The sequence below is a fragment of the Leptidea sinapis genome, chromosome 4 (genome assembly GCF_905404315.1).
Source record: "Leptidea sinapis chromosome 4, ilLepSina1.1, whole genome shotgun sequence".
Classification (NCBI taxonomy): Eukaryota; Metazoa; Arthropoda; class Insecta; order Lepidoptera; family Pieridae; genus Leptidea; species Leptidea sinapis.
Genome location: NC_066268.1, coordinates 11,294,632 through 11,317,914, shown reverse-complemented (window position 1 = coordinate 11,317,914; position 23,283 = coordinate 11,294,632). Strand labels below are relative to the sequence as shown.

The window sequence follows — 23,283 nt, the reverse complement described above, 5'->3', positions numbered from 1 at the left end:
TATGACAGTACCCTTTATTGGCCTTGAACATGCTTTAGCTTCATACGTATGCTAGTATGTATCTATGTAAAATAATCTTTGAACCACTTTAAATGTCGGATTGAATTTATCAATCAGTGACAGTACCTACAATAGTTTAAACAGCTGTTCCAATCTCTGTCTGGAGAGATCGCTTGTTCGAGTCCCGCATCGTTCATAAATTTTGTTTACAAATTTAATTTATAGTCTGTTCCACTTTAATTAGTTTGGTATACCTAGTCTTGCCATAAATACTGAAACATAGAAAAAAAATTCTATTGCAAAAAAAGACCCTTCAAAAACCTTTGAATTACTTGTTTTATGCTTGTTTTAACTTTTTTTTAAACTAAAAAACAATTCTTTGTGTGCTTGTCTATTATTCCTATATCTATCTTAGAAGTCGACTAACGAGACTGTTTTTTAATTAGTAGAAGTGGATTTACGAACACTTATAAAGAAAGTGTTAGACAAAGGAATGAAGGTACTCTGTAGTGATTTCCACTTCAGTGAATGTAGCGCAAAAGTCTTCATCAAAAGTCCATGAGAGGATGGGGTTGGCGTTACAGTTTGCTACAACATACAAAAAAAGTGTGTGTGTACTACGCAAAAAGGTTATACTTGTTTGGCGTAACAAAGCAAAAATCCTTAAAATTATTATTCTTCCTGCTATTCTATGTTTGTAGAAAGAACAATATTGTAAAAATCTTGCAAAGATGGCTTTGACAATCAATTACTAAATAACGAATACGGCTGTATGGGCTTGAACCCTTTGCCTGTCCTAATAATGGACGAAGACACCAAAAAACTTCACTCTGTTAGTTTTGAGTTACAGTGATGCGCGCGCATCTTAAAATTTCACTCTCATAATTTTTTCATAACGTGCCAAAAGAAGTATGACTTCAAAAAAACTAAAGGCAGGAACAGTTGGTTACTGTCTCTTTCCGGAATATTATTCAAAACATCACCAATTATCTCATTGATGTAAATAATATCTTTTTCCAGTGTCTAACATAAAAAAAAAACAATCGAAAATTCCTCCCCTAATTTCCAAATCGTTCCTAATTGCAGATTCCTTATTTGAATTCGATACCGTAATGTCAATGCATTCGTAATGTTTTTTTACTCAGGCGTCAACAGTTTACACACAAACGGCGACATTCAAGTCAGCTGTCAACATTCAAGGCCCAGGCGAGTTACAACTTACAAGTTATACTTAGTAGGTAAGTTAGTAGCAATCTGTGCGCCGGGCGAGTATGTCGTGTACTTTCTAATAAATTTCAATACAAGAACAATGTTTACTGCACTCATTCTTACGTATATAGGCGCGTACGTCGTCGGTCTGTATGTAATAGGCTCATTGTGGAGTGTTCTAGAGTTGGCTATATCGTATTTGACACCTTATTTCAACCCAACAGAAGTGTATCCGTTGTGGAAGAAGTATGGCAATTGGGCTGGTGAGTGGTTATCATAAGAGCGAGTTTGTAAATAATGTAATGTTTGAGGTTATGTTTGGTTCATTACATGGTCTGTGGAACAAATATTCTGCCCTATATAAACATCTAAAGTACCAGTTTTTATAGCGATAGTTTTATTAATTGATATAACATTTGTTTATCGACTACTGTCAGAATATTGGAGAAAATATAAATTAAATTGTTGATTGAGGAAATGATTGAATTAAAGAATAAAAACAATTATTATAATGACTTTGACGGACACTTTATGTGAACAATCATTCTGTAGGATCAGGAGTAGGGTTGCCATTTAGTAATTTGAAGTCGACAAAAAGCCTGACATTTCAATAAAACTCCGGACTTTTAGGTTGATCCCGTTTAGATTTCGTTTTCGTAAAATTAAAGACTTTTTTGATATTAGTTAATTATTATGTAGTTTTATTACTAAATTCTATCTAAAAAAATCAAGACAAGAAAGCCAGACACTATCCGGCCTAGACTCTAAAAATTCGGACATGTCCGGATGGATGGTAACCCTAATCGGAAGCAGTGTCAATGTCGTTCATGCGAGAGTCAGTAGCTGTCAAAATTTATTTTAAGTACCTAGTATTTATTTTGGGTGATTTTAATGCGCTAAAGTATAATATTATAGGTCCCTATGACACACTCAAAAAGTTTTGTACAATTTTTTCAAATGTACCTATTTATATGGATTTTCAACCAGAAAGTGAATGAGAAAGCATTTCTGTGAGCGTGCTCACGGGAAGATGCTAGTCATCATAAAATATATTTAACTAGTATGTTTTCTCAATTACAGATCTCAAGCAATATTAAAAAATCATTGCTAGATTGTAATAAAAGTAGTTTAAAGAAAACTAAAATACACGCTTCGGTTAAAAAGCTAATAGTTAAAATTTAAAATGAACATTAATTTCTGCCTTCCGTCTATAAATGAAAAAATATAAGTATATGTTAACAAAAATCTTATTTTGCAAATTGGAAAATGGAATAGTTTTATCAAATTCATGTGTTGTCATCGGTCCGAGGAACGGCCAGATTTCGTTCAAACGTTTTCGTTTCGTTTATCGAGATAAATCTACGAAGTTTGAACGAAATCTGACCGTTTAAAGTAGGTCAAAATCGCGCCCAATTGTGTCGGTTACAAACAAACATACATACAGCTGAAGCTAATTAAAAGCGTGTAAAAAAGACTATGTAGCCCCCTACATAGTTCTTTTTACTCCGGGAGATACCCGCCTTCCGCTAAAATACTCATAAATCTTTGTAGGTACAAATATAGTTACAAATCGCTATTTTCTATAAATTGTACCTTAAGCTGCATTATTTAGGTATATTTTCTCTTAATAAAGTTTATACATCATTAATAGTTAATGAGAAATTAACGATTTATACCAAAGTGACATTGGCCTAATAATATAACCCACGTTTAAAATAGACAAACAAATAAAACAAAAATGCTAAACTTTCCCGGACTCCCCCTACATTGAAGCTGGAAAAAGTCTTGTCAATAAATGAAATTATGAATATTCTCTGGATAAATTATAGTAAACGGTTCGCGATAGCCGATAATCTTAGTTTTATTTAATTCTTCAGGAACAAAACAGTATTTTACAATAGCAAGTTTACAAATATACATAAACTAGAAGACAAAACAGTTCCATAAATTAAATACTTAATTTTGGAGAAGTTCTTGCGCCGCTTCTTTTCTCTCAGAGTGTCATTTGTTTCCGAAACAGTATTAGTATCTAGTATATTTGAAATGACATCAAAAAGAATTCTAAAGGAATCAATTTTTAGAAAATATATGTCTTTTATGCCTTTTATTATGTCCACAATCATAAAAAGACAATAATAAAAAAACCCAAAGATATGTTAAACCAAAAGTGAAAACAACATAATTACAACAAACAAAACGAAAATTAAAACAATTAAAAGAGTATTGTTAGGAACAGGACACAACAACAATGGTTTTATTATTTAGGGCCATATAGATCTATATTAAATCAACAATGTATTTAAGGTATTTAATTAGATAAGGATTAATGCTGTATTGGTTAAAATCGTTTCGAAAATTAGCCATTATTTGTCGTAAAAAGTAAATGACAAAAAAATGTTATTGTGGGATATCCATAAGAGATAGACATATTCCATAGTGGAGTTTTCTGTAGACCTTTTCAATGTGTACAATACTTAGTATATTATTTTGATAAATCTCGTAGGGTTCAGCCTGCGTTTGTAATTTAAGCGGGAAAAATGAAATTATTTACGACATCACATTAGAAACCTCAAAAATAACAGTATTTCTCCACTATTTAATGGATGTTATTATTCATATAAACCTTCCTCTTCAATCGCTCTACCTATTTAAAAAAACCGCATCAAAATCCGTTGCGTAGTTTTAAAGATTTAAGCATACATAGGGATATAGGGACAGAGAAAGCGACTTTGTAGTGATAATCGACAGGCACAAATAAGTGGGGTCAAGTATATGGTACGGTAGCTCATGTGGCAATAAGACGTAAACAATGTTGCCAAATAAAGCTGCTTTCATGTTTGAAGTAATATTGCGTTGGGCAACACCACGTCTTCGAAGATGTACAAAGTTACAACATAGGTTGCTTGATGCGCTAGCGGTCGTAGAGCTAAATAATAAAATAATTCTACTTACGTTAAAAAAATAATTTACTTATATTAAAAAATCAACTACGCTTAAAAACTCTTATTAATATTAAAGGTAAAGGTGTATTATTTTTTTTATTTATCATATTACATATACCGATATAAAACTAGGTCAACTTAGCATCTAAAAAAAACCACAAAGGTTAACAACTAATGCTAATAACACTTAATAATACGTCACAACTCACAACTTATGCTATAAATTAAATGAACACAGTGAAAATATTCTAAAAGACATAAAAACAAATAAATATAACTTATAAATATGACTTAGCAGGTTCAAATTCTCTTAGCTGCTATAATTTTTGTAATAGTTAATCTTTTAGTCTGTAATTTATGTTTTTAGTATTTAAATTATGCCGCTCAATGAAGGGCAGCTCATTTAGCAAACGAGGTATTAGGTAATCGGCAGTTCGTTCGCCAGTTAGTTGATACTTTTCAGTTTTTGAAGTCGGTTTTTTTAAAATTAGTTTTTTTCCTTTTTAGTGTCAGTTAATAATTATATAATCAACCTGAATGAAAATTAATAAAAATACCTACCTATCTACGTATACCTATCTACGTATACCTATCTACTACTGTAACGACATTTTTTTGCATTATAAGACAATTGGTAATTAGATAATATAATATAGTATACCTAAATTAAAAGATAGTTTTATTTGCTCAGATAAGAATAATATATTATACTCATTAGCTCATACATGAACTGTAAAACAGACTGCTAGAGACAATTACTTTCCTTGGAATTCAATTAGGTAGGTAGTTAACAAGTCGGTAACTCAACGAATAGGTACAATATGAAACGAAGTGACAACTGACAATGACGAAGAAACGAAATGATCTGTCAGACTGTCATTGTCAAAGTGAAGTTAGCGTTGAGGATTTCACTAGTATCGATTTTTTATGTAAATCGATTTATTGATCGATTTATTGATAAAAAAATAATTGCTTAGTTCTGTTTTTTCCTGTGAAAATAATTTATTTTATTCATAATAATAATTCGAACATAAACTATGCACCTTACTAATATTATTGAAATAAAACAACTGGATCTTCATGTTATTTTAATCGATTAAATATTCATTCGATTACGTCATTTTAATCGATTTTCTTTATTTTAATGTTTTTTCGGTTTGTAGATTGCAAAATAAGCTCGTTTTATGTATTTTACATCAGAAAAATATACCCTTTTTTTTAAAGTATATTTCAACTTGCTAACCATCAGGCCCAAAAGTCCCATTCTCCTTTTCACACATCTACGATCAACAGTTACTTTTGTATCGCGATTTTGAAATCGGCAATACAACGTTTACTGGGTCCGATGCAGCACCTTTCAAACTAATATATAACAGCCGTTGTAAAATACTCTATTTAATTGAAAAGAGAAGCCGTTCAGTTTCTTGTTAGTTCTTCTCACGAGCTCAACTTTTTACGGTAAATTTAGCAATATAAAAGAAATGTTTGTAGTGACGATTCAAAAGCGCTTAGTTTAAGCCCAATAAAATTTATTTGACTTTGACTTTGGATATTGAATTAAGATAAATTGAATAATTTTATTAAAGTAAAACTTTTATTACATCGTCTGTGTGTTGCATGTCGCGTGACGGTCGGGCGGCGCCTATAGTTCTCTTAATGGAGCAATTGCGTTCGGATGGAAGAGTAGGTTCGAACCCCAAACACTTGATAAAGGTTTTTTTATTTTATGAAAATGTAAAGCATAATATATACATTTGGTTTTTCTTCTATGCTGATATTAATACCTATGTTATTTTGTGAAAAAAGTTTCACTTGCATCGTGGTTTCATACAACCACACAATTGCTTTTTTATATTAAATTACTAGCTGACCCTAAAGTTGTATTGCCGATATTAAAATCGCGATACAAAAATAACTGTTGATCGTAGATGGGTGAAAATTTGAAATTGTATGTATTTTTTATTGCTGACTCATTAAACTTTAAAAAAAAATAAAAAAATGTAAAAAAAATTTGGCGTGGACCACCCTTAACATTTAGGGGGATGAAAAATAGTTGTTGTCCGATTCTCAGACCTACCCAATATGCACTCAAAATTTCATGAGAATCGGTCAAGCCATTTCGAAGGAGTTTAACTACAAACACCGCGACATGAGAATTTTATTTATTAGATCTTATTAACGTATTATAAACAACTAGAATATTTATTTCTCTTAGTCATTTAAATGTAATTAAAATTCTAAAGAAAACGTTGAAGTAAGCTACATTTTTTTGTTAATTTTAAAGGGACACTGACCTAAAATACGACACTCCATCCTTTTTAAATTTGGATATACAGTAGTTCGGACAGTTTTTCACTGAAAACTTTGTCATTGCGTGGCGTTGTATTCAAAGCGCGGTCAAAACACAACTACACGAAAACTCTGCCTTACAGACGCGCAGTCAGAGTTTTGCTACAGACACTTTTTGAGCGTGATTGTGAGTCTATTTGTTTATTGTATACTGACTGCGCAAGAAACTCTCTCATTACTTTTTGTTGCGCTCTTTTAAAAATACGATTTGTACAATGTTGTTGATAAATTATTGTGAAAAGTTAATCATAATCTAGTCCGCGGCTATCTAATCGGTTAGATAATTCTGCAGTTAAGTACACCACTTTTTTTTAAATAAAACTTTAAATTTGTTAGTCTGAACCATAGACTTAGAATATACTACGGTATAGATGACCTGACAGCACCACAATGCGTGACCAAGTTTCATTTGTCAGTGTATGCGTTAGCTAGTGGTTTAGTACTGAACATACGAAGGAGCCACTGATCTGTTTCATATGTTTGACAGCAATTTTTTGTGCCTATTTGAAGCGCCACTCGCGAGCGTCCAGAGAACTAATTTTGACGTAGTTATAATACGAATGGCTGCGAAAGGATCGTACAATACTCTGAAGTATTTTTGCATTTTGAATAATTAATTTCGTTCGTTTTCCGTGTTATTTATACTTCAAGAATCAACGTTATAAAGTACACATTTTTTTTTTGTAAATTGTTTCCCACCATCTATCGATGTTTTCTGAGGTTGTCATCACTAGTTTTAGTACCGCAAACTCTCGCTACATAGCCAACAGCGCCTAAATGGCGTATATCAAACAGGCACAAAATCACTTTGACAGCCGCCAGTCCAGTGGTATATAGTAGAGGTCATTTGAAGGAGCTAAATAATGCCAAGCGTGACTGACAGTAATTTATGACCTGTCATCAATATCGGTTACAGTAACAATTGATTCGCTTTCCTTTTCTATCTTGCTGTATCTTGGTTTGAGATGTTCTTCTCTTTCGCACTCATTGTTTGTCTTAACGCTAGTATATTGTGGGTCTATGTTCTGAACATGGGTGTGGACTTTATTATAAAAATGTATATTTACAAAGACCATTATAATATTGACACACTTTTTACACAAATTATCTTGCCCCAAGTTAAGCATATATAGCCTGTGTTATGGGTTACAAGACAATGATATATTTAATACAATATACTTACTTAAACATACATAAATTCATATAAACATACATAAATACATTTAAACATCCGTGACTCGGAAACAAACATCCATATTCATCATATAAATGCTTGCACCTACCGGGATTCGAACCCGGGACCTCTAGCTTAGTAGGTAGGTAGTTAATTATAACTCTAACATTAATTTTCTCTTTACTTTATAGAAACTAATATATTAGAACAAAACAAATCCTATAACTATATTTACAATACTATGACTACATAAAAATTAAACTACCATTACGAAGAAAGAATTAGGAAGCGTACCAAGAATACTGGCAGCATTTCCACGTTGGATAGCTAGGTTGTTCTGTTGACTGGAATAGCTGCCAGCGCTTGGGTGTCCAGTAGCCTTATTGAGGCGTGACGATAGTATTTTGAACATACTCCGCGCCTCTGGGCCCCACGGGCCATGTGTCTCGACACCAAACGGCACAAAGATATTATATGACTCATTGAGACCAACATATTTGCGACGCCAGCTGTCTCCGGCAGTCGAAGCAGCAGCCCCAGCATCAACTGAAGTTACTTGGACATGAGAAGGAGCCAGGAGGTATACTCGCAAAATCGACAACGATACATTCGGAACGATACGATAATACTCCGAATATATCGCAACTATCCTACTCTAACAAATGTTCGAATTCCTTATCGTTTATAGTTACCATAGACTAATATTTTGATTTTTTTACGATGTTAGTGTGAATGAAATATGTTCAAACCTAAACATTATTTGTGCTATGTCGCTGTTAAGTGTCAAAAGTCAAAACATAGTTTAGGCGCTAACGACCATGCCAGACTCTGCACCACCAATTTGGTATCATTTACACATAATGTTAATGTTAAAAAAATATGTAATGAATATAATATGACCATTTAAAATTGAATAAATAATACAAAACTTGCGGATAATAAAATGTTAAAAAAAAGTAACTCAACCCTTCTCGTCGACTTCCTATTTCTCAGGCGGCCATTTGCATTATTTCTACGCATAAACGATCAACAAAATGACTTAGTCGTCAAAAAATCCTGTTGAATAGTAAATCACATATAATTATTTCAATAATATTTATTAAGAATGTTTATTAAGAATGTTTATTGTATAGCAAATATATCTACACAACTTGAAAAGATAATAGCATCGACAGCCTAGAAGGTGTCGTTGAGATTATCGTAAAAGTGACGTTTGATTATTTGTGAAATTCGAATATTCGTCTCTGACATTTTCAACTAAGAGTAGGGTTAGGACCGATAATATCGAATAATGTTTCGTTCGTTCAATCATCGTTTCGACATTGATTACGATGTAACTAAGAGTAGGATTCGACACGACTAATTCCACTATATATCGAATATCAATTTTAGGAGTAGGCCCCCAGAGTGTCGACACAAGTCGCGTCCCTCACCAGCGCCCTTCCCCGTGCCCAAGCCACCAGCGTCAATTGGCTCTAGTACAACTTTAACATATTTAATACAGTCCACTAGAATTTTTAACATGCAATTTCTTATACCTGGTTTTTTTAACCAGGAACATACAACTATGATCAAATTTGTATGATATATTGCTTACCAATACAACGTGAATTAACAACTCTCGACTTTTCTTATTTCAAAAGTGATTTTCTATAATAAAGAAGATCTCGTCTGCAGTGCGAATATAATATCATAATATACATTAATCCAGTGTCCTGATGTTTGGTTCCAGTGAACTCTTAAACGCATTTTAATGGGGATTAATTCATGGAGCGCAGTTTAGTCCAACTTGAAGGATAGGATAGTTTTTATTTCGATTTGAGACCCATAATTATTTTTATTTCCAATATTTGTTTTGAATGGACAAATTATTTTCCATTAGAGAATTTATTGACGCATAGTTTGACAGTTCTGTAGTAAAACAATAATTTCATTATAACAACAGGAAGCATATTTTAAGAAATAATTCTCGATATTATGAATTCTTATTGACATATTCATAAAATCAGTATTTTATTTATTACTAGCTGACCCAACAAACGTTGTTTTGCCATATAGAGTAAAAAAAATGGGGTATGATATAGATAGTATAGATGCAACCGATTCTCAGACCTACCAAATATTTATATCGTATTACAACTTTGTATTCAATTGCCATCTTGCAATTCCGGATCTGTGGATGGAACAGAATAATATAAAAATCGCGATAAAAAATAGTTGTAAATCGTAGAGCGGTCAAAATTTCAGTCGTCTATATTTTTAATGCTGAATCATAATAAAATTGTTAAAAAAAGGTTAGGGATATGAAAAATGGATGTTGGCCGATTCTCAAACCTACCCGAAACGCACACAAAATTTCATAGAAATCGGTTAAGCCGTTTCGGACGAGTTTGATAACAAACACCGGGACACGAGAATTTTTTATATTGGATGTCTAGAACAATGTCTGTCAGGTCAGCTAGTATGTCATATAAATCGGAAACTAAGTATTTAAGTTTTTTTTTAAAGTACTTTTGATAATACTGCACTCGCAAGAGTACTAATACAATTATCGCGACTGGAACTTTCACTGAATTTAGTCAACTTTGATTAAATAATAGTTGATAAGTACAGAGTATAATATCTAATATATAAAATTCACGTGTCATGGTGTTAAACTTTGAACTCCTCTGAAACGGCTTCACCGATTCTCATGAAATTTTGAGTGCATATTGGGTAGGTCTGAGAATCGGCCAACATCTATTTTTCATCCCCCTAAATATTAAGGGTGGTCCACACGAATTTTTTTTTATTTTTTTTTACATTTTTTTTAAATTTGTTTGATTATAAGTCAGCTTTAAAAAATACATACAACTTAAATTTTTCACCCATCTACGATCAACAGTTACTTTTTTATAGCGATTTTAATATCGGCAATACAACGTTTGCTGGGTCAGCTAGTTTACCTATTCCTACTCTGTGGTAATAGTAAGTAAAAGCGATAAAATATTAGTAACTGTCACTTATAAATATTACGTTGTATTTACTTCCTCTTTGATAATAAATAGCATTAATGTTCTATTGAATAGAATAAATAAAAAAATACTGAAGATAATAAACATTAAAAATTAATGAAATTTATACCTACTACCTATACAAAAAAGTTATATGCCTCAAAATTGAGAACAATGGGCGCAAGAAACTAAGTGGAGTTTCATTTTAAATTCAATTAGATTGCAACACAGTACATTATACAAATGATTTAAGTTTTCTTTAGTGTTAATTCCGCCAATATTTGATTTTTAAACAATTCGACACGTGTTTCGCTTCTACACGAGGCATCCTCAGGGCGTGTTGTCTCACCAAAATCTGGCACGAGACTTTACATTAATTTAATAAATTAAATTTTCTACACAGTACATTTATGATTAAATAGGCTGAGGGCGGTCGCTCTATTCACAATCTGCAGACTTATGTTATACAAACATTTACCACATAAACGTTTTCTAACAATTTAGTTTTATGCATTTTCTTAGATCATGTTGTAGAAGCCCATACATCGCCCAACAAAAGACTTGCTTAACAATATGACACAGTATCTGAAAAATTCCCAAATTTTTCTATTATTTGCAAGATTATATTGAGGGGCAAAATTTAAATGTTTATTTCATTTGGCATTTCTCTTTCTTTAGGACCTAATTATAAATAGCGTGAATAGCCCTCTTCTGCAGCACAAAAATAGTATTAGTTCGCTTCATTATTAAACAAATTAACAGCCAGCTACCAGTTTTGTCCAGAAAAAATAATAATAATACAAGCCTTTATTCAGATAGTATCATTTACAAATAAACTTACAAACTCTATTCTACTACTCCTACTCTAGTCTATTGACAAAGGCCTCTTCCAACTTCTTCCACTCTTTTCTATCTTTAGCTAACCTATAGGTTATGCCATATCTTGCCTGCTATCGTCCTAAGTTCGTCTGACCATCTCCTCTATTGTCCCGGCGGTTTCCTTTTTAAGTTTCTGAGATACCAGTCTGTGATACATTTGCTCCATTTGTCTATACCCCGAAGGGTGTGTCCTGTCCAGCGCCATTTAAATTTTCTTATAGCATTAGTGACATTAGTGATTTTAGTTTTCTGTCTTAAGACTGTGTTTCGAACTTTATGTGTTTTATTAATATTCAGCAATAGCTGGCCCGACAGACGTTGTTCTGTATATAATAAAAAAAAATGTATTTACATGAATTTGTCAATTATATATCATAACATCAAAAATTACTTCGTAAAATATGCACCCTGCTGTCGTAATGAAATTGTTTCACAGCAGAACTGTCAAACCGTGCGTCAATAAATTCTCTCATAGAAATTATGTATGGACACATCATAGGAAAAACAAACTTGTTGTTTTTATTTAATTTAGCAGCGTTTTCCTCTTTATTCACCTTTTAAACCTTCTCTGGACTTCCACAAATAATTCAAGACCAAAATTAGCCAAATCGATCCAGCCGTTCTCGAGTTTTAGCGAGACTAACGAACAGCAATTCATTTTTATATATATAGATACTCCTCTCCATGGCTCTTTGGCAAGTCTCTAGTTTTTAATCTGTCTTTGTGTAGGCGACCATGTCCAGAAAATAATAGGAACTATTGAAACAAAGTAAAGTATAATTTTGTAAATCTATTACAAATCGCAATCAATCCGTGATTCTATATAATTTATCGTTTGCAGCGATTTGATTCTAAAATTGCGTTATTGCCTTGCGTAAATAACCAGAGAAAATTGGTATCACCTCAGTTTCAAATTATTTATCATTATAAAATAAAATTGTAGAAATAACTTGATTTATTTCAATTAGAGTTGGGTTATTTGGTATAAAATTAGTATACTTTACTGAAGTAAAGTTAGGTAAAGTTAATTTATAAAATTTTGAATCGTATTAGGCGATTTGATTGATTAGTCCTGGTCGAGTATCAAAGTGAAAGTCAAATAGACTTTATTTAATTAGGCTAAAACTGTTTTGAATCATCACTATAAATATTTCTTTTAAATTACTGAATCTACCAGAAAAAGTTGAGCTCGTGAGAAGAAAATACAAGAAACTCAACGGCCAATTCTTTTCAATCAAATAGGAGTAGTTCAAAATGGCTTAAACAAATTCGTTTGTGAGGTGCTGCTTTCAATATATGAATCGAGTTTAAATAATATCAAATCTAAATATATAAAAATGAATTTCTGTTCGTTAGTCTCGCTAAAACTCGAGAACGGCTGGACCGATTTGGAAAATGTAGGTCTTGAATTATTTGTGGAATTCCAGAGAAGGTTTAAAAGGTGAATAAATAGAAAAATGCTCGGAATTAAATAAAAACAACAAATTTGTTTTTCCTTTGATGTGTCCATACATAATTTCTATGAGAGAATTTATTGACGCACGGTTTGACAGTTCTGCTGTGAAACAATTTCATTACGACAGCAGGGTGCATATTTTACGAAGTAATTCTTGATGTTATGATATATTATTGACAAATTCATATAAAAATATTATTTTATTTATTATATACAGAACAACGTCTGTCGGGTCAGCTAGTATTTCATAAAAAGTTATAAATAATAAACTGTTTAAATAAATATTATCGTATATTGGATGCATCAACCTTTAGAGCTTGAATTCACGAGTGTACAGGTCACCCAGTGATAAGTGATCCCCGGTGCTCATACCCTTGCAACATTACAGGAACCTCGCCAGCACCAGCATTTTAGATAGATGTACTCGCTTTATTGAACCTAACAATGTCGTATCGCTATGGCAATACTACACGATTATGGAAATATATTTTAATACATGCCAGTGACCTTGCTCATACAGCGTACGAGTCGTATTTAAAGTTATATATATAATTAAAATACATATATATATATATATTAATTAGTAATAATTGGCATAAAGGCATAAAAGTCATTTATTTTCTCAAAGTTTCCTTTAGAATTCTTCTTGATGTCATTTCTAATATACTTGATACTACTACCGCTTCGGAAACAAATGGCGCTCTGAGAGGGAAGAAGAAGTGCAAGAAACTCTCCCAGCATTCTTTTTTTGCGCTCTTTTTAATAAAAATATACAATATTGTACTTTCATTGCTATTGCTATAAAATAATCATAATCTTGTCCTAGAGAGAAGAAGCGGTGCAAGAAACTTTCCCAGCATTCTTTTTTTGTGCTTGATTATTAAAAAAAAATTAAACAACCACCCGATGTTTTTAACTTTTCTGCATTTTTGGAAACATATATGATGTTATTTGGAGTAATTTAAACCGAGCGTTTTGGTTTCATGTTTAAACTGGAAATTCCCACGTCGATTTATGACTTTTTTGTTACAGCATGTGATTTCAAAAAGTAAAAAATACAAAAACCATCCGACGTATTAATTTTGCGAAAAGCGGTTATATCTAGTGTAAATTTTCGGTACTCAAAGTAGTCAATAAAAATATGTTTTTTTTTTAATTGCAAATTTTTATTTTACATTGCAAAACACAATGCGACTATAAAATCCGAGTGCTTGGTTATATTAAAAATAATTTGATTTCACATTGATAATTATTAAGATTAAAATTGAATTATACACAGCATGAAACAATTTTTTTGTGTGTGAACTTGTTCATTAAAATAATTCGTATTGTTAAGAAGACTCATTAGATAATTAGTGAGTAAGCTAATTAAACATTGCAGAAATATTTTGGATTTTGACCTCAGGTCTGAAACTAAAAAGTTTCAAGCAATTAACGGGAAACAAATATTTATTATGATTTTCCATCGAAGCATTGTGGCATCGAAGTAAAATTAATGTGAGTCACGGGGAGTTAGGTTATAGCAACACCAAAAATTACAATAATCGTAACTAGAATAAGATTAATTCATTAGATTGTATAAAAATACGCAATAATTTTTATACTTTTTAGTGCACATTATATATATATTGTTTTGGAATAGTGTTTTTGAAGGCGGTTGTTTTTTTGTTAAAAAAATTTTAATTTTATTATTTTTAGTGAATTTGAAGTACACTAACAATTTGTCTAAAAATATGTAAATATACTAAAATTTTCAATGCAGCAATGAACGTAATTACTTTGCAATTTGATTACAGACAGTGTTCCGTTACTTTGTCATGGATTCCGTTATCAGAACCTAACCAAACTCTCACCAAACTATCTTCGAAGTATGTGCTACCCAATAAAAAAAGAATCATCGAAATCGGTTGGCGTGATATTGAGTTATTCGTAAATTTATCATTCACTTTGCTATACGTATGTATAGCAAAGGAGATTGAACCGCTTCCATACATTCCTGGGCCCAGGTGATAACACGATGAAAGTAGCACCATTTAAAAGATAACATTTAAATAATCCATAATTGAAAATTTAGCAAGATTTGTCAATCTAGGAGCTGAGTAATCGAAGATATAAAAATGAGGTTATGTCTAACTACCTTTATGTTGACAGCTCATCTATAGTAGGTTTATTCAATGCCTAGCTGCTAAGGATTTATCACATACTTATATAAGATGGATACCAACCTTGTTCTTTTTTAGACAAAAAATACCTACCTATCTACGTATACCTATCGCCTACTGTAACGACATTTTTTTGCATTATAATATAAGACAATTGGTAATCAGATATAATATAGTATACCTAAATTAAGATTAATTGTATTATTTGCTTAGATAATATATACTCATTAGCACATGCATGAACTGTATAAAAGACTGCTAGAGACAACTTTCCTTGGAATTCAATTGGGTAGGTAGTTAACAAGCCGATAGGTAACTCAACGAATACAACAACTTACAAGAAACGAAGTGAGAAGGACGAAGAAATGAAATGATCTGTCAGACTGTCATTGTCAAAGTGAAGTTAGCGTTGAGGAACAAGGATTTCACCAGTATCGATTTTTTATGTAAATCGATTTATTGATAAAAAAATAATTGCTCAGTTCTGTTTTTTCCTGAGAAAATAATATATTTTATTCATAATAATATGGTTATTTGATCATAAACTATGCACCTAACTAATATTATTGAAATAAAACAACTGGATGTAAGTGTTATTTTAATCGATTAAATATTCATTCGATTACATTTTAATCGATTTTTTTATTTTAATGTTTTTTCGGTTTGTAGATTGCTAATGAGCTAGTTTTTTGTATTTTACATCAGAAAAATATACCCTTTTTTTTAAAGTATATTTTAACTTGTTAACCATTAGGCCCAAAAGTCCCATTCTCCTTTAAGACTTATGGTTTTAACATGGATTCCACTGTCAGATCTGGACCAAATTACAATGGGACCACTCGGTAAGCACCAGCTTTCAAATAAAAAAAGAATTATCAATATCGGTTCACCCAGTCGAAAGTTTTGAGGTAACAAACATAACAAAATATACCAACGAATCGAGAACTTCCTCCTTTTTTGAAGTCGGTTTATAAAATCAAAGATGTCGGCCGTGTGAAGTTATGTACCTTTTTTAAAATTCAAGATCGCGGCCACGCAAAATTATCTATACAGCAGTTTCTTGAGGGTGCACAGAACAAATCTATAAATATTTTTTGTAATAGAAGATGGCCGTTGCATAAATTATCACAGTATGGATATGTTTTCAATGTTCTTGGGGTGGATCGGACTCAAAATATTATACTTATTAACATTTTTTTTATTTATTATGGATATATAGATATGGATATTTATATCATAATGATGTTTAAGGAATCCCTTCATCCAAGAGAAAAATCTGGAACCATTATAGAATCATACATGTCCATTTGCCTGTCACGGTACATCTAATTTTATTGATTTATTAAGTAGTTTTTTTTTATGAGTTATACAGATTATCTATGGACGTCGTGCAGAGGTGCATCCATAGATAAACAGAATAGCAATAAATGCAATACACGCACAACGTGAGAAAACACGTTATAAAATGCCTTTTTATACGTTTCCCCTTATATTTAAATAGTAAATAAATAAACACATCTTCAGTCATTGCTTGTAAAGTGTATACAATGCTTGGCTAGCATCACCTTGACAGAATTGCATAACTAAGTGCAGTTAAAACGCCCATTGAAAGTCACATAAACAAAAACACATGTCAAGTAGTTAAGTTTCTTTAAGGTTTTCCTCCAGTCTTGCATGGATGATTGATATCTTCCCATGCATACATGCTCACAATTTTTTTTATTAAATTATCTTTTTTCTAATAAGCTCATGTTGTATATATTTGGTGTACTTTTGTGGGCTAAGCAAGTTTTTTTATTACTTCGACATAATATATTGTGTGTCACGGAAATGACACTTATACAAATAAATTATACAAAAAAAAATTGTTTCTTATTGAATTTACCGCTACTTCGGGTAAGGGTTAAGCTAATGAGAAGAAGTAGCAAGAAACTCATTGCTACTCTTTTAAGTCAAGATTTACATTTTAATTGTTTTACAAATCATTTCAATTACAATATATGCAAAGTGACGCAACAAAAATACTGAAATGTCAAAAACTTAAAGGCTTACACGAGTAAGTCAAAAAAGAAAATTAATACTCATAGAGTTATTGAGTATAGTAGATGCATCAATCCACACATATCGTAAATAAATAGAGGCATTATGTGAGCATTTCATAAAATAAAATATATAATAACTTTAAAGAAAATAATAATAAGAAAAAACACATCAAGCAGACCTCCCGGTAACAAGACCATCCAGCCAAATGGTATTACCCGCCACGATGGCAAGCGGCCTAATGGAATGACCCTGGCTTAGGTACAAAGAAGGGTGCTGGTGTGGGACGCAACATGCGTAGACACTCTGGCTCCTTCTCGTGTCTAAGATACGTCAGTTGGTCCTGGAGCTGCTGCTTTGACTGCCGAAGACAGCAAATGTCACAAATATGTTGGTCTCAGTAAGTCATACATCATCATCAGCCGGAAGAAGTCCACTGCTGGACAAACGCCTCCCCCAAAGATCTCCACGACGATCGGTCTTGCGCTGCCATTATCCAAAGTATTCCGGTGATCTTGACCAGATCGTCGTGTTGTATGGGGCCTACCAACACTACGTCTTCCGGTACATGGTCGCCTTTCGAGGACTCTCCTGCCCCATGGGCCATCTGTCCATCAAACAATGTGCCCTGCCCACTGCCACTACAGTTTCGCAATATTTTGGGCTATGTCGGTATCTTTGGTTCTCCTACGGATCTCCTCTATTTTTGATTCGATCTCGCAGGGAAATATGACCATGAGCTTTCTCATTAGGCCCATAGTTAGCGAACACGTCTGCGTACCGTGAAACACACACTAGTTAAAAACCTTCGTCTTCAGACTCTGTGGTATTTAGGACGAGAAGATTTTACGGAGCTTCACGAACAATAGGTGATACTTGTGATAAAATAATAATATTATAATTTGGATAACATGACCTGTGCACTCCTTATTAATTAATTAACCTATCTATTATTATTATTGACGACCCTAATAGCCCTACTGCGCTAGAGGTCCCGGGTTAGAATCCCAAAATGTGCCAACATTTATATAATGAACATGGATGTTTGTTTCCGAGTCATAAATGTTTGTATGTATTTATGTATGCTTAAGTAAGTATCTTGTATTAAATATATCGTTGTCTTGTACCCCATAGTACAGGCTATGCCTAGTTTCCCTAAAGTAATTTGCGAGATAATTTGTGTTAAAGTGTGTCAATATTATATTATTATTATATATTATTAAAAAGATCTCAAAGTAGATTTAATACATTAAAAAGTAAGTAAGTATTTAAAAGTGTAAGACTCGCGTTAAATCAAACAAAATATAATCCTACTCAATTTACTCAATGCAAACCCTCAAACCGTAACACAGAATTATTTATTCCTACAGAGCGTTGGGTGAATATCATAGTATCCAATCAAATGTAGGAAACTAGGAATTACAATGAAGTAAACAATTTGTAAATAGTTTCATGGCATTGGCTAGAAGTGTATTATTATGTGTGTACACTTTTCAATATTCCGCGCCTGCTCAATGTGAATTATGGTTGAAATCGCGCATGCGCGGTAGCAGCGTCCATAGTTCACGCGCCATTGTTTACCTGAACCTAAATAAATATATTTTTATTTATTTCGTGGTCGTAGAAAAAATATTGCATGCCACTGCACGTATGGCACAAACTAGCGTTCATGTTAAAATAGCATTCATTAGTTAGCATTGCCATCAATAACTATTTTTTTTATAGTCTATACTTTATAGGATCCTGCAACTCGGTAAAAAAATATGTACTAACAAGTTTCAACTTACTTTAAAAAAAACGTAAATAAATCATAAAAAATCTTCCAAAGAGCTATTGACTACAATATTATACGCACGTGCAACTATATAAACAAACTGTATATAAATAAAGGTTTTATCTTTTAACATTTAACATACATTTATATTCAAGAAGGCAAGGCGAACGTCTATTACAATAAGATAAATGTATCTTTGTAACCTACTTACAAAGTTACTATGGGATTTAATAGTGGTCAACTCAAGGAAATTTCAGTCCTAAAATTTAATAGTTTTGAGTTTATTATTTTCCTTATTCACATTCCTCTTAGCAATTATAAAGGTGTTGTTGATAATGTAGACCGTTAGAAACTACTTGGTTGATATTAAATTAATGATATTTTTGCATTACGTAGTGGAGACCGAGGGGAGTTGAAACAATTTTCACTTTTTGTGTCATACACCAAATACCATAGACAGAAATCTTATGATATTAATACCAATCTATAGGTCATTCTTTACACTTGCGAATGACTAACTTTGACTATTTTTGTCACATGGCACGCAGGACTTCACAACCGCACGACTTACGCCACTGACGCAAATTGACACGTCAGCCCGCGGAGAAATGTGATCGAAAAGAAACGTAACTCCCTAACGGTTTTAACCCTTTGTGTTCTAATTGTAATAATCTAGTCTCTAATTGTTGAAAGTCGCTTTTTAACCGCGCGATTTAACCCGCGCGCGTTCGCGTATCTATTATCGACACAACATTACTATTTAAAAATGTATTTGTTGCTTTTCGAAGTATTCTCCGCGAAATTTGACACATTTTTCCATACGATGGAACCAATCATTAAAGCAACCATTCCATTCGGAAGTTGGGGTCTCAAAAATGGCCGTTTTGTAGGCGTCCACAGCTTCTTCAGGTGATGAAAATCTCTGACTACGCAATTTATTCTTTATTTTAGGAAAAGTATAGAAATCATTAGGGCTTAGGTCGGGGCTGTACGGCGGATGGTCTAATAATTCTATGTTTTCTTGCTCTAAAAACTCTTTTGTTCCGTGCGCGTTGTGAGAACTCGCATTGTCGTGATGGAGGATGATGCGGCGGTTGCAGTTCTCTTAACGGAGTTCAGAAACGATCTGTGGCAAACAAATGCTAGCATACCATTCTGCACTAACCGTTCTTTGTCCCTCAAGAGGAATAGTCGCAACATGGCCGGTTTTGGAGACAAACGTGGCCACCATTTTTTTGCAACACTCCGAACGAACGTAAAATTTTTGTTGGCTTTAACTCATTTTCGAACACCCAAACTCGTGACTGGTTTTTTGTTTCGGGTTCGTACGCGTATATCCAGGATTCGTCACCTGATACGATGTTGTATACAGTATTTGAGGATCCTGCGTGGAATCTTTCGAGAGACGCACCAAGTAACGGGAGCCGCTTTTTGCTCTTCACAGAGCAATTGCGGTATCCATCGGGAAAACAACTTTTTTAGACCTAATTGTTCATGCAAGATTATTTGTATTTGACTCATGCCAATGTCTAAAGTTGCCTGAATTTCGCGGTATGTCACATGTCGATCTTCCTCAATCAGCTTACGCACAGCATCAACGTTTTCTTTGGTGACTGCAGTTTTTGGACGACCTTGACGGGGATCATCACTGAGCTTGACACGTCCACGTTGAAATTCAGCAAACCAGCGATAAATTGTGGTTTTGGATGGGGTTTTATCACCAAATGCAGAAATAATCCGGTCAACACACTGTTTTTGTGTTAAGCCACTTCGAAAGTCATAATAAATAATCGCTCTAGAATTTTCTCGAGTCAATTCCATTTTCTCAACGACTAAACAAGTTTGAAAAGTCCTTGTGATAAGACCGAATATCTTTTTTTAAATAAATAAATGGTATTCGATTTTTAAAACCAAGGAAGGAGTTTTCAATTAAAAAGATTTTAATACGACAAGAACAGTGGAAATATTCCATTCCCGATACTTTTAGTGCAGCCCTCGTATCAAACGACATAATACAAGATCATTTATTAAGAATTAAAATGCTGTATACACTTCTAATAGATGTTAAATTTATATTTATAGATAAAGTGATTAATGTTTAATGTAAGATCAAAGTCTAACCATCAAGTTTTACTTCAATTAATATTGCTTTAAACGTAAGTATCTATCCCTGCGCTGTGTAGTGACTAATTAAAATAATTTTCATTGATATAAAGCAGTATTCATGGAGTTATGAATTATTCTAACCGTTCAAGTTGCTAAGAATAACTCACAGTTGAACGAACGAAACAAAAAACAATAAAGTGGTTTTAGTGCGAAACGTTATCTTTGTAACGAGCAAAAATCTTTATAATATTACTAGCTGACCCTATGACTGACTGACTGACTAGCTATGAATTTGTCAATAATATATCATAACATCAAGGATTACTGAAATTGCTGTCGTAATGAAATTGTATCACAGCAGAACTGTCAAACCGTGCGTCAATAAATTCTCTCATAGAAATTATGTACGGACACATCAAAAGAAAAACAAAAGAGATTGAAACGCTTCCATACATTCCTGGGCCCAGGTGATAACAAGATGAAAGTAGCACCATTTAAAAGATAATATTTAAATAATCCATCATAGAAAATTTTGCAAGATTTGTCAATCTAGGAGCTGAGTAATCGAAGATATAAAAATGAGGTTATGTTGACAGCTCATCTATAGTAGGTTTATTCAATGCCTAGCTGCTAAGGATTTATCACATACTTATATAAGATGTAAAAAAAAATGATGATAAAAAATACCTACCTATCTACTACTGTAGCGACACTTTTTTGAATTATAATATAAGACAATTGGTAATTAGATATAATAAAGTGTACCTAAATTAAAAGATAGTTTTATTTGCACAGATAAGAATAATATATACTCATTAGCTAATACATGAACTGTAAAACAGACTGCTAGAGACAACTTTCCTTGGAATTCCATTGGGTAGGTAGTTAACAAGTCGGTAACACGACGAATACAACAAGGAACGAAGTGACAATGACGAAGAAACGAAATGATCTGGCAGACTGTCATTGTCAAAGTGGAGTTAGCGTTGATGAACAAGGATTTCACTAGTATCTATTTTTTATGTGAATCGATTTATTGATCAATTTTTTTGATAATATAATAATTGCTCAGTTCTGTTTTTCCTGAGTAAATAATATATTTTATTCATATTAATATTCATTCGAATACATTTTTAATCTATTTTCTTTATTTTAATGTTTTTTCGGTTTGTAGATTGCAAAATGAGCTAGTTTTTTGTATTTTACATCAGAAAGATATAACCTTTTTTTAAAGTATATTTCAACTTGTTAACCATCAGGCCCAAAAGTCCCATTCTCCTTTGTTGTTTAATTAATTCCAAGCATTTTCCTATTCATTCACCTTTTAAACCTTCTCTGGACTTAAAAAATTAATTCAAGACCTAAATTTGCCATATCGGTCTAGCCGTTCTAGAGTTTTAGCGAGACTAACGAACAGCAATTCATTTTTATATATATAGATAGCTGAACCGACAGACGATCTTCTGTACATAATAAATAAAATACTCTATTTATCAATTTGTCAATAATATTTAAAAACATCAAGAATTATTACGTAAAATATGCTCTCCCTGTTGTTATGATGGAATTGTTTCACAGCAGAACTGTCAAACCGTGCGTGAATTAATTTTCTGATTGAAAATATGTCCATACGAAACAAATATTGGAAATAAAAATAATTATGGGTCCCAAATCGAAATATAAACTATCGTATCTCTCAAGTTGGACTAAACTACACTCCAGGAAAAAATCCGTTCATTATTTTCGGAATTCACTGGAAACAAACATCAGGACACTGGATTTATATATATTAAGATATATCAGAGATTTCCGCCTATGTATTGACTCATCATGATATCTCTGGCACCATAAGTCGTAGAGACTTGAAATTTGGTAGGAATATTCCTTTCGCCGAGTAAAGGTCAATTAATAAAGGATTTTACGAAATTCCAGCTAAAGAGTTTTTTTATTATCAACATTTTTTTACAGAGCAACATATTCTGTCGGGTCTGTTAGTCTGTAATAATTGTTTGAGAAATAAATTATAAGATTACGCCCACTAAAGCCATCTACCAAAAAATAACAGATTTCTGCTTCCCGACCACTTATAACCAATCATTTCCTGGATAAACCTGAATTGACACAATGTGTGCATTATTTTTTTTTGTTTTTGCAACATATTCAACCAATCTTTTGAGAATGTTAAACAAATTTCAAGGT

General features: G+C 32.6%; 1 protein-coding gene across 1 annotated transcript in view; it reads left to right on the top strand.

Annotated features, from left to right (window-relative positions):
- Positions 1–1,262: 1,262 nt before the first annotated feature.
- Positions 1,263–23,283, top strand: part of LOC126980037 (inactive hydroxysteroid dehydrogenase-like protein 1) — a 43,595-nt gene continuing 21,574 nt past the window's right edge. The window contains exon 1 of the mRNA XM_050829666.1: positions 1,263–1,472. Coding sequence (XP_050685623.1) covers positions 1,310–1,472 — 163 coding nt within the window. The 5' untranslated portion in view covers positions 1,263–1,309. The remainder of the gene's footprint in view (positions 1,473–23,283) is intronic.